This window comes from Sciurus carolinensis, chromosome 4 (assembly GCF_902686445.1).
Source record: "Sciurus carolinensis chromosome 4, mSciCar1.2, whole genome shotgun sequence".
Lineage (NCBI taxonomy): Eukaryota > Metazoa > Chordata > Mammalia > Rodentia > Sciuridae > Sciurus > Sciurus carolinensis.
In genome coordinates, this window is record NC_062216.1 from 157,494,929 (window position 1) to 157,508,634 (window position 13,706).

Here is a 13,706-nt window from a genome sequence, read left to right on the forward strand (position 1 = left end):
CCTTAGCCTCCTGAGTAGCTGGGACTACAGGTGTGCCACACCCCTGTACCCAGTTAAAAGTCATTTTAGACCACAAGGTCACCTAGAGGATTAGAGAGCAAGAAAAGAATCTTGAATTCCTGATGACCCTGAACTAGTGCCTTTAGATTTGCTTTATACGAGCAAGATTTCTATCTTGAGTCAACTGTTATTTTGTGTGTTTGTGTTACAATCAGTCAAACCTCAACAGTAACACAAAAGGAAAACTCCAATGAAGAATTTAACCAAAGGAAAAGAAGAAAAGAGACTTGTTGACCATTTTCCCCCTTCCCGAGTGTAAATACTCATATCTACTTGTTTTCCTAATTTACTTCTTATTCTAATTTTACTTTAATCATCTGATATGCTGTATAACTGCTTCTCCTAGAATTTGTCCAGCTTTCTTTTAAAATAATCAAATCTTTTATTACCAAGTATTCCCAGGTCATAAAATACTTTCTCCATGGGTGTCAATATTTCCTGGCATATGTTCATTCACTTCAGTAAAATGATCGGTGTATTAAAAACCCATGGGGTTCTGCAGAAGCCAAAGATGGCATGGCACCTCTTTTGTGGTATGTGTGAAATCTGCCCCTTACTATAAACATTCTTCTGCAATGTGATACTCTTCCCCTCCATCCATTTCATATGCGGTGTTCAGTGAGCTGGGAATACTGAAACAGTCATTCTTTTTTAGGGCCTTCCTTACAGCATCACAATGCTAAAGCCAAAAGGCTCTCGGTGGTGACTTTTTAACCCCCTCATTATACAAGAGAGGAAACTGAGGCCCAGAAAGTCTGCCTGACTCTTTCAGAGTAACTCAGTGAGTTAATGATAGGTCCAGAAATACAACCCAAGGTTCGGACTTCTGATCCTGGGTCTCTAAGTTATTTCATCTGCTAATTGACTCCTAAAGGACTCAAGAAAGTTTTTATTTCTCTCTTTCTTATGCTTTTTTTTTCTTTCTTACATATAACTTTGTATTGCAGAATTTGTTGTCTTCTGGTTGACATGATCTGTTTAGCATTTAAGATCAAAGAAATCTGTCTTAAAAGCGAACCATGTGTTCAGGAGTATGGACAGGATGTGTTTTATAGATGATGTTCACTGACGGTCTTAACTGGCCTGCTTCCTCCTCTCCCCACATAGCTAAAGCATGATGCTATTGAGTTCTAAGTCAAGTTTCCATCCTTATATGAAAAGTTAGCTTGGCACAGGGTTTGGTAGAGCTAAATCTGACCAGCTGTGCTCTCAGCCACAAGGGAAATTAAACGAGACAGTGTGGCTGGTTCAGGACAAATCAATCAGTCTCTTCAAAATTACATTGAACACGCATGCCAATAGAGGCACATGGGTGGTTTTCATATAAACCAATTTTAGTACTTGTCTCTGAGGTGTCATGCATGTGAACAAAGAAAGTAAGTAGTCTTTTTCAGTTTGATCCTCTGGTAGTTTTCTATCAGTTCCATGAGAGTTTCTGGAGAACTTGACCACATCTGATACCTTCTACAAATTATCTTAAGTGAGATTTGCATGACATTTGCCATCCTGAATCAAAACAATGGCTACTTGTCTGTCTGAATTTCTTTGCCCATGTCCCACATATTTTTAAGTGTATAATTGAGTGGTTTTTGATAAATTCACAAACTTGTACCACCATCACCACTATCTAATTCCAGAACATTTTTCATCATTACCAGAAGAAATCCTGTACCCACAAGCAGTCACACCTAATTCTATTTCCCCCAGTCCATAGCATCCACTAAGCTAGTTTTCGACTCTATGAATTTATCTATCCTAGATATTTTGTATAAGTAGAAGTGAAGAGGAGATAGAATGTTACTTCGCAGTCTCTTTTTTTGGGTCTAACTTCTTTCACTGAGCATAAGCATCATTCATGTTATAGCATATATCATTGCTTCATCCTTTTATATGCCCTATAATTTTAAAAGATAATGTTTCCTGGAAAAGTGGTAAATGCTATGTATTCCTCAATAGAAACCTTTGCTATTCTTGGCAAATAAAATAAAACAAGATATTCAACTTAGAAATTTGACTTGGCAAATTAGTTTTGAAACATCAATAAAATATGAAAATTTAAAAGGGAAATTGACCAAATTGTGTTATGTTCGTGTACACATATGTTGAGCTGAATCATACTATTATGAATGAAATATTAGCTATCAATAAAAATTTCTATAAAGGAAAAGTAAGAAAAGAGAAAATTTTAAACCCCCAAAATTGAGAATTAATGAAAATGACAAGCTAATGAGAGCATAAAATTATCTGAATAAAGTTTTCTTTCTGATCTTAGTGAAAATTAAGCTAGTGATTGGATTAGCATATCATGATTTTAATTTATTTTTTTACCAACCAACAAACTTTTTTCGCTCCTGAATAGGCACATGCATCTGTCAGATGGCAAGAGAAGAGCAAGAAAGAACACGAGGCTGCGGCTGAATTTAGAAAGTTAGAGGTGTTCTCATCAGCCACATGAGATGGACAGGAGATTCCTTCCAGTAGGCGAGAGAGCAGAGTGCAGACAACAGATGTGAGAAAGGTCCCCGTAGCTGTCAAGTTCCAGCATCCTTGTGCTGAAGAAGGGAGGTGCTAACGTGATTGATGTCCAGAGGCAGTATAAAAGCACTGGATTTCTCCCCAACTGCTTGTCACATTGACCTGAACCATCTCTCCGTCTGCTCTTGGGGTTTCTGTCAACTAGTACTGGAAGGGGAAAAACTCTTTGGAGAATAACATTTTATCTGTGGCCATGCCAGAACCCACTAAGAAAGAGGGTAAGACTCAACCATAAATCTTTTTGTTGTACTTTTTAATGAAGCGTGTTTATTTGGGTATCTATTTTCAAACAAATATCCAATTTCTTAAATAGACTGTAAGATAATAGAATCACTGTGATGCAAGGATAAGATTTTGTACAGGCAAAAGATTAGAGGAAAATACAGCGAGAATGTAATGAATTGAAAAAATATCTCATAATGATAGTTTGTAAAGGAATATTGACTACAATGGTCAAATGAAATTTTTATCACTCACTTGCAAAAAATCTTTTCATTGTTGTTTTTGCAATTTGAGGATGTTAATTGCTTATGGTGGGCATATTGTATTTTTAAGCATATTTTCTTATCTTTGATCTCAATTTTTTTACTATGTTTTTGCAGTAAGCTGGAGTGAGGGCTTATAAGACTTTTTCAAATAGTTGATAAATTTGACTAAGACTTCAAAAAAGAATTTGTAACATATTTCCAGACTTGTTATTTTTTCGTGGAAAGATCTTCAAAATATAGATGGATAAAAGCAAAATTTTTTGCTTAAAAAATTTTGCTTTTATCCATTTGTCTTTGTTTTTCTGGAACTTCATTAGCAAATTCTTGAATGAAAAGAAAAAATCTTTGAATGTCACAGATTATGTTCTTCCTGAGTTTTATTATATATAATTTCAAAGGTAACCTTTTAAAATAATGAAACTGGAAATATAAAAATATTTCCCCAAGAAGTTTTTTCATTTTTTCATCAGAAAAAAATGTTTCCCCAAGAAAGTTTTTCTTTTCTATAAAGAAGATTAATATTTTAAAACTACTAATTAATAATATAAACTGGAATTAGTGATTATGAAAATTAATGAAAACATCCACGGCTCAAATACATTGGCTTTAATTCTTAATGGAAATATCTTTTAAAATTTTATTCATTAAAGCCAGTCTTCATTATACTTCTTGAATCTCTCATTTTTACTTCTGCAAATAAAAATGCATGCACACACTCACAGATTAGCAGGCAATATAAAAATAATATTTAGCTTTTTCATTTTTAATTCTTAAAAAGGCCTTCAACCATTCTTTTGGAGAAACTTGGGAAAGATGCTACATGTTAAACCCAAAGTTGAAATACTAACCATATTATCGAAAGTCTTTTAAATATATTTTCTTTATGTAATTAAGTAACCAGTGCTGACAGGCCCTGGTGATCAGTTTACAGGTTGGCCTTACTTAGTGGCGGAGGGCATTGATGGATGAAGTCTTCCACCCGAAATAACCACACCAAATGCATGCATTAATATGGGAACTTAATCCTGACTATCAGTCAGTGAGTCCAACCCCTGCTAAAGTGTCTTATTTGTAATGCAAATGATTTACATGTGTATTAAGTGTCCTTTTTAGTTGATCTGTCACTTGACTTGCCTCTTCAAGGTTTACTTGGATGAAGTGCATTCTATGTTTCCTAACTCAGGACAGAATATTGTTTTGACCATCCTGAATTTAGTGGATGAGTTCACATTTGTTGAAAGTCCAATTGAAAATGACAAGAAAAGCCTAAAAACTAATAAATAAGGTGTCAGTCAGGCTGCAGAGCCTATAAAGTTAATTAAGTTATTCTGACTGCTAGACGAGATGAAGTTTTGTGTTTTGACAACTCAATCGGATTGATTTTCCTTTTACAGAAAATGAAACTTTAGAGCTACATAGAGGAAAATATACATTTAACTTTAGACATTTATATACATATATATCTGTATCTTTTTTCATAAATCAGCACAGACACTAAAGTCTCTATGACCTTCTTCCACTATGAAAACACTGTTGATAAGCTGTGTAGGAGTCCCTACACCCAGGCCAGTAATTTTATACCCATGGATTCTTTGGTTAGTTTAAATTTGGATGGTGGGAAGTGGGAGAAAAAAAGGAGGGGGGGGGATTACTGATATATTTAAATTCCATTGAGGAAGTACAGAGATTTTTGTTGTTATTGTTCTCTTATCAGCAGAACTGATTTTTAAAGGAACTGTACTTTGAGGAGTTTTTCTTCTTGAAATCATTACCTTTTATTATCATTGATATCGGAAGACGAAGGAGTGTGGCTATTGCCAAACTGTTTTGGTCATGAGTAGTTGTACCTTCTAATGGAAACTGAAACATGCCAGGGAATCAATTCTTCATGGTCATTTCAGACCATCCGCAGGTTCCTCCAGTCCATACAGGTCTTCTCACATCTTCCCCAGCTGGGAAAGCTGTGCCCAGGAAGGACATGGCCGCTTGCTGGAGTCTTGATAGGACATAAGGGCTGGTTTGGCACTCCTAGGATCTGGCAGAATCTGGCAGTTCTTCAGAAGAGACTGAGTTTTCTTGTCTTGCTCAACCATCTCCATTCTGATGGTCTCATCTTGGGTCTTAGGAGATCTGGTTCTTCTGAGGGGGAGGAAGGAGAGTGTAACTTTGGACTTTGAGGAGGAAGTCTAATAGAGATACTAAAGTCTTCTACCAATCAGAGGTAATTGGTCAACAGTCTTTACTTAGATCCTTTAAAATATTCTAGATGTCTGAGTGACCCTTTTTGGAAAAATAAGAATTATTTTTCCTCTTTGGGCTCAGAATTGAACCCAGGGCCTTACCCATGCTAGGCATGTGCTCTACCACCAAGTCCAGAGAGTATTATTTTTAAGAAGTAGCCTACCTCCCATTGTCCTACACCCACTGTGTGTGTTTCCTTTGAAGAACAGTATTATTTGAACTATCAATTATGCATAAAAGGCCTGCCTACACTTTGAATTCATGAAGAACCTGATCATTGTACACAAATGGGGTGTACAATGAATCAAAATACAGCCTGTAATAAGAAAAAAAGAAAAGAAAAACAAAAATTAAAAAAAAAAATAACAAATTAAGTCCCAAGTTTTCAATTGTTTGAGTATTTCAATGAAATCAACCCAGGTTTATTAAAATAAATTGGAAATCATAATCTAGAGTTTACATATTATATTAATACTATTACAATAATATATTATTGTATATTATTCCATATTACATTACTATAGTTACTATTATAATTATATATTATTGTATTCTTATATACATATATTACATATTCATACTATATTTAGGTTTTTATAGGTGTTCCATATCCGGTACAATAGGACAAATTGGGTTTATTCATTCTAATAAAATGCTGAGAGGAGATACAGAAGGAGGGTTCAGATTTGTGTGACTTTCCCACATTAACTTGCAGATAATGTGTCATTTATGTGTCATCTATTAATTGAACACTTCTTGTATGCTAGTTGCTGGGATTTCAGAGATGCACATGAGATGGTATCTGAAGGCCATCACAGTTAATTTCCCTGGGTTATACTTGTAAAGAATTCACCTTTCATTGGAAATGTCTCTTTCCCAGTCAAAAAGAAATTTTATCAACATAGAAATAGAAAATTGCAATTGCCTTTCTTTTGGGGGTAGAATCTCTACTAGTTTAAAAAGACTATGACTTTTCAACCTATAAAAATGATTTCCTAAAATTTTATCTCTGCAGTATGAAATGATTACAACCATAAGCCTGGTTCCTTATCCTCCTGAGATAGTTGTTAACTGTTAAGATTCCGCAGAATCCAGAAAATTCTCTTCTAAAACACAGAGTTGAGACCTTAACATGAATTTTGCTTTTGGTTATGTGATGTATCCAGTTTCCTTTTATTTTATGTACTTGTTGGAAGAAAGCCATAGTTCCTCCTTAGCACTAGTGTGCCATTCAGAACACCTTGGGAGATTCATTTGTTTTCTCATCTTCTATGTGAGATTCCCTTCTTGAAAACTCAGACATAGGGCAAAACACAAGTTCATTTATGATTGTCATTTTAAGGAGTCATCCTGCAAGTGTAGAAGTCAAAGACTTGGTGTTGAGCTTACAGATCTTTTTTTGTGTCAGCATACAGTATCTATTCTATCGATCTTGAATAGGTGGGAACTTGGTAATGGACAATGGTGTGTGTGTGTGTGTGTGTGTGTGCATATTTTCAGTCCAGAGAAGTTTTTCCCTTTCTACGTCTTTTTTTTTATTACTCCCTAGAGTTTTCATCACATTTTGAATTTCTGCTGAGTCCAAAACGCATCAGAAGGTACAGCAGCATCCATCACCTCTCCCCTATTTGCAAGCATGGCACAGGGCTTAGTCATCGTCAGAAAAGGAACCCTGGTGATAGGAAGCCTTCCCTCTCAAATTTACTTACTCTTTGACCTTCAGTTTCCACCTGCATGAGACTAGATGGGGTTATTTCAAACAGCAAAATAATTTGTCTTTGAAAAGTCATGATATATAAAGAATATTACCTTTACCTCGAATCGAGCAACAGTTAATCATATATAGGAAATAAAAAGAAAGAACAAGGGTGGAGGAATTTTCTCAAGGGCAACTCCTTTCCTCCAAACTTGGAATGGTTCACTTAGGCCAAATTCAAGACTTGGATGAGGAATAAAGAAGTTATATGAATGAATACCACAATGTAATTTCCTGACCCCTCCCCCACAAAGAAAAACTGCCTTGCCGCACTGCAGATTCATGGCATGGATTTCATCTCTCTGTTGTTAAGAAGGAATACTCTTCGGCAAATGCACCCTGAAGGGGCTTAATACTTGGCAGAAACTTTCTTTTCAGTAGCCTGCTTTTATGACTGTTCATACTGCACCTGTTAGGAAGATAAATAAAGGACTGGCCAATTCTTTCCTCTGAAGCGCCCTAAATATATCGCTTAAAAAAAACTGTGGAAAAACAAGTTTGAATCCTTGCTTCTCATTCAGTAAGTCTAAAGTCTACCTCCTGTTCCCAGGTCTTTAAAACGGCAGTGAAGTCAAGGGTAAGAGAGTTGGTGACGTGATCAAAGGCAGAGGTCAGGCCCACCAGCTGGTCTGAGGGACCCAAGAGAAAGGGAAAAAGTGAAGCACTTGTGATCCTTTATTATCTCAGTGGCTCATTCATTTTGGCCATTAGACATGGCCTTGAAACATTTTCTTTTAGCTTGTTGACACATGCCATTCATAGTGGTTCCTTATTCTTAACAATTTCAAAGTCTAATTCTCCCAACATTCATGTTGGAATGAACCAGCCAGGCTGAAGACTCTTTTTAAAAATGTTTGGGCATGGAAATAAATTAATAAATGATCTCTTTAAAGATTTGAATGAATATGAAATGATGTTTCTACATTATTATAAGAAACAAATGGATTCTTTTAAATTTTAGGGATTTGGGAGAGGAGGCTCTGTGAAATTGATGGGTTTTTTTTTGTTTTCGTTTTTTTTTTGTTTCAGCCATAGAAAGTATCTTTGTTATTTTTGCTTAAAATCCTTAAGATCACTCTATTTAAAAACGTATTTGGGGGCCTTTATGTAGATACCTAGAGAAGAATTTTGATTATTATGAATAATTACTATTTTTATCTGCACTCCCCCCTAATTAGTCTATGAAACCTGTATCAAGTGACACGAAGTACTCCCAGCAGCCAATCACTTCTGCAGTAATTCTAGACCTCATCTCTAGACATGCTTGGGTGTGTTAAATCATGAAGAACAGGATTAAAGTTCTAGCAATCAAAAATAAGTACAAAAATTTTAATTTCATGTGTGTGCCCAAGGAGATGTGGCCATGTCTTCTTTGTTTTTAGTTACATCAGTTCTTATGGGAACACATGTCTTTTCTGGACTGCTTGGTTGGTTCAAAGTATTGCATGCTGGGGAAACTTCCTAAATACATAGAAATGTAGTTACTGAATTATTCCCTTCTGAGTTAGGTTAACCATAAAGTAGCTATTGTTTATTCAAGAGCCATTTCCTAAAATTTAATAGCACAGTGATTTAAAAGATGAAACTGAAAAAGAACCAAGACTTTGTCATTAATTTTCTACATGCCTGCTAATTATTTCATAACCAGAGAGAACAGGCCCTCTGTCCCCATAGCTTTTTACAAAGACAGCCCCTGAATACCAAAGTGACAATGTGGTCTTGTCCCACCCAAGTCTGTGTGAGGTGAATAGGTTCAACTTTAATTCACAGAGTATGTTTGTACAACCACAAAGATAAACAGCAAGCCAAATCTCAGAATGTTCACGTTCATGAGGCCAAGAATTTGTGGACTTTTGGGTGTGTTTCCAGAGTAAAATTTTAGATACTATTAGATTGGGGCATAGATTAGTTGATTTGGCAAAGGGAAGACCAGGATCATTCCCTCTCATGCTTATTTCTCTCTCTACAATGAGATCACAAAAAGCTAACTGTAATCTGACTTTCATTATGCCTTTCAAGTCTAAATCCACTTTGATAAGACTTTTGCCCTTTTATACTCTCTTAGGAATCCTTTTATAGCCCAATTTGGCACATAAATGCAATATCTAAAATTATGTTTAATATGTCAGGTGTTAGATCTTATAAATTTCTCTTATTCATTTTTTGACTTGTATTTATCTCTTTAGGTGAAACATTTTTTTTCTCTTCCAAAATCATCCAAATATTTCTCTAAAACACATCAACTCTTTTAAAAATTTCCTCGGGAATTCTTCGCTTTTATCAGGTAATAGCCTCTGCCTCCTATAAAATTTCATAATGGAACAGAATGTTCTACTCATAACTAAAAGTTCACCTATTAGTATCGCTACATTTTAATTTCTCAAGTTTACAGTTACATGTCTTTTTAAGATTGTTCCAAATATAGTATGCATTTTGGCTTTTTCTCTATATTTATTAAGTCATATTAAACATAGTAACAAACAAGTTACTATGGAGTATTCATAAAACATTCTAGAAAGTTCACATTTCAGCTGCACCATGTACTGAGTTACTGGCACTTTGTATGCCTCAGTTTCTTCATCTGTAAAATATGATTAAAACAGTACTTGATTCACTAAGTCTTTGTGAAAACTAAAATAAATCAGGTAAAGTGCTGAGAACAGGGCTAACATACAAGAAAACCTCAAGCATTTTCCTCCCCAAACAGGGAAGCCTTGATCTGTGCCACTCCAGACTCAATTGATTTTTTTTTAAAAAAACATGAGATAAAGAGATAAAATCATCAGATCTTAGCAAAAGATCTTATATTTGATGCTTTGTAATAATTACAATATTTTAATCCTATTCCTGTGTGGAATGACATCTTGAGTTGAAATATGTGTAATTAAAAAGACAAAAGAACAAGTTGATGAAGAGAGGGAAAAAGTCCTGTGGATTTAGGGAAATTCCACCAGACTGAAGCATGAGTCACTGAAAATTTACATATTCAGTGCACAATTAAGATTTCATCTATTCAGACCCTTAGGATACAGACTTTGACATCACTTGGCCACAGTAAATGAATATGGACTTAATGGAATCATTTTGAATAGCTGGATTCTCTGCAGAGCTAAGAGTTCATTTTGTTCTGGCACCTGAGAACATCATTACCCCAACCAATTTGGACAGAGACATTCCCAAAATGTAATGTATCACTCTGCTTTTAAAAAAATAAAGGACAATGGATATAGCTTCATTTCGTCTTAAATTATAGATACCAACTATTGTAGTACATGACATCCTGAGAACCCAAATGACTTGCTTTTGTATCAAATGGGCTCATATTGATTTGTATTTTGAGTTTGTGTTATTTATAGCATTTCTGTTTCATCTTTTTCTGGAAGATTGCTGACTTCTTATTCTCATTAGTCAGTAGGTAAAGTTGCCCCCTTCTTTTCTGCCTTTGTTGTCTACTATGCTGTAGGTAACTAACCTGGTCAAGTAGGGTTTACCTGAGGACTAGGTAGGCTCCTGGAGAGTGCTTACTTCCCAGGTTATGAAATACAAGGTCAGCACCTGACAGTGAGCATCTTCATAAGTGTGGCTTCTTACACACCTGATCTCCCTCCCCCTAGTTCCAGGTTCTGGGTTTACCAAGACACAGTGGGGTTCTTCCATGGGTAATGCACAGGGAATCTTGGTTCATGGACTTTGAGTAGCTTCAGACAAATCCAGTTTCCTCTTCAGAGGTCAACTGCTGTTACCTTTTTAAGTAACATTGCTAGATAGCCAAATACAAACAGGAGAAGCAGAATGGATGATATTATCTTTTTCTCTGTTGTGCACGGAGAAAAATAATTTATTGCCCCCAAAATCCATCCTGTGGTTTTAATTTTGACTGCTTCATTCATTTTTATCAGTTAAAACTGCATATTTTTCTCAAATGAGCTGTATAGCATGAATTTATTAAACACACACATGCACTAACTCACACAACCTTTTTCTAAGGAAGATTTGCAATAAATTATAAACCAGAAGTTCTCAAATTTTTTGGTCCCAGAAGTATTTTCACTGTTAATAATTATTGAAGAAACTGAACTGAAAAGCATTTATTATGTTATTGGAAATTAAAATTGATAAGTGCTTGAAACCCAATAATATTCAAGCACACATTCTCTCAACTGTCAGGCCATTAATGCCATCACACATTATGTAACCTATAGAGAATTTCACTCTATATTTGTGAAAGACTGTGAGTAAGAAAAACAAATAATGTTTCAGCATTATTATAAAAGTAACTTTGACCTTGTGGGCTCCATAAAAGGGTCTTAAGGACTCTTGGGGATCCCAGACCATAACTTGAAAACTACTAGATTACCTCTAAAAATATGTAAATTCCTTAAATTCAGTGTATAAAATATCTGGACCCACAGTTTATAATGAGTAGAGAGGACAAAATAGTCATATAACTGTTAAAATATTAAATTAAATCTTGATTTATGTCCAAATTCTGTATTTCTGATACATAATCAATATGCCCAATAAGAATGCACTGTCATTTGTACTTGCTAACTTTTTGGTGACACTTATAATTAATATAGTCAAAACTTCTCTTGAGTACTCTATATGTGTTCATGCAAACAATATATTATATTAAGCATTTTCCACTGTGCTGTTGTCTAGGTATATGAGGACCAGGCTGGAGCGTGTACATAGGGCCAGAATTCACCATCATCAAGGAAAAAAATCTGATAGTGTTTATTGCCTATTTAATAGAAAAATAAAGATAATCTGCTATGTTACCAAAAGTGGCAATATAGGAGTTGAACAGGTAAAGCCAACGTCATTGGTGGTTATCATACATAAAACATTCACATATTTTATTTAAGCCTAGAGTGCCATTTTAAGAAAAAGCAATAATAATTAGCAATAACATGCAATTTTCTCCTCCACCTCATATTACCAAAGGATGGCTTTAGAATACTTATCTTTCAAAAACTTTTCCCCAAAAAAGTTACAGAACAAAAGCCACACACAAAAAAAAAATTATAAACATAACATTTGATAACAATTTATATTTTATGTTCGTCCTGTCTTTTCTATGCATCCATAATATATTCATACGGTATGGTATAATTATGCTTCCATGTTTTCAAAGAACTAAATGAAATTGCACACAAGGAAACATTGACTATTTTGAAGTACCACTATATTATTTTAATATATGTAATAATATGCAGTAACATTAGTATTATAATGTACTATAAAATAATGTATTATTTGAGATAGTGAGCCTATGGGAAGGAGAGAACAGAGTATGTCATTTTAGTGGACAGACTCATACATGGAAAGAGAGGCAAATTACTGCCTTTTAAGAGTTAAGACTTTTCCCCCTTCAAGCTACTGACCCTGGAACCCTTGATCGTTGAAAATAGAAATGGCCTCCACTGGAGAGAACCAGCCATTTATGGAGTGAACTGGGTTCCCAGTGTTTCAGTAGCAGCACAAAGGCCACATATGGGGCTGTCTACTTCATAGCTGCCACCAGTGCCCGTCAATTAGAATGCCCGGGCACAGTCTCTGCAGGCATGCCATTGGTGCCATACCTGTGCTTTTTACAGTAGGTGATCATAGGGAAAAATCCACTATAAATAGATCAAGCCCTTTGAAAGCATTTCAATGTTGCAGAGGAAGAGAAAGTCTATATCTATGAATTAGAAAGGATCAAACAACAGCCGCTCTTGCCCAAGAAGGAAGGAGCAGGCTTTAGCTCCTGGGTCAGAATGTTTTTTGTTTTTCAAAGCGTATCCTAATTTTTAAAACAGCTTTACAACAGCAGCTTACATATTCCTGCTCGTGAGACCATCCTGTTGGTATGTTTTCTAACAGGCAATGGATGGAGGACACAGAAAAGGGACCAAAAACTAGTTTTATTCACCTGGTAGGAAGGATCCACAGAATTTGCCCTTTGACTTTGAAGTTAGCCAAGGTATATCAGGACCTAATCTCAATCAATACCCATTTGCTTATTTAAGATTTAGAGAGCTTACTGGAAGTAGTTGCCTCGTGGCCATTACAACACAGCTAACCTGGTGGACATCAGAACTGATATGGTTGACTGAGAGTCATTTGCTAAGAACTGGGTGGGACAGGTTCCTTGACTCAAGTTGCTTCCCTGCTTTTCCAGCCCCTATTTTAAAAGGGTGAGATTCCTTAGAAAGGCAAGGGGTTTATTATTCCCGAGAGCCAAAACTGTAGCCCTAATTGCTCTCCTGCCCTTGTTAAGAAATGCAAGACATGTGTTGACAGTAAGACGAAATCTAAATGATGGGGTTTGGGCGAATGCCTGGGAGCCTTCAGCCAGCGGGAGGGAGACCAATGGAAGACATAGTGTTCCCTGTGGGTAACACAGACGAAGAAAGCTGCCCATGGAGCGCCAGGGGACCGTTCTTGATTTCTTGGCAGCAAGCAGAAGGGGCTTTTGTGCAGGCCAGGAACAGCCTGCCAGTCAACTATATTTATGGAGCACCTGCTGTGTGGAACTTGAAAAGGAGGACGAGATGGGCCGTGTCCTCAAGAAGCTTGTGACCAAAGGAAAAAGAAAATGCCCCATCTACTGTAAACCTGTTAGCATTCACAACTACCTA

The 13,706-nt window shown here is 35.9% G+C and overlaps 1 protein-coding gene across 5 annotated transcripts in view; it reads left to right on the top strand.

Annotated features, from left to right (window-relative positions):
• Positions 1-2,678: 2,678 nt before the first annotated feature.
• Mybpc1 (myosin binding protein C1) overlaps positions 2,679-13,706 on the top strand; it is an 82,720-nt gene continuing 71,692 nt past the window's right edge. For all 5 annotated transcript variants that reach the window (XM_047551251.1, XM_047551247.1, XM_047551250.1 and 2 more), the window contains exon 1: positions 2,679-2,813. In XM_047551251.1, the coding sequence (XP_047407207.1) occupies positions 2,789-2,813 (25 nt within the window). In that variant the 5' untranslated portion in view covers positions 2,679-2,788. The remainder of the gene's footprint in view (positions 2,814-13,706) is intronic.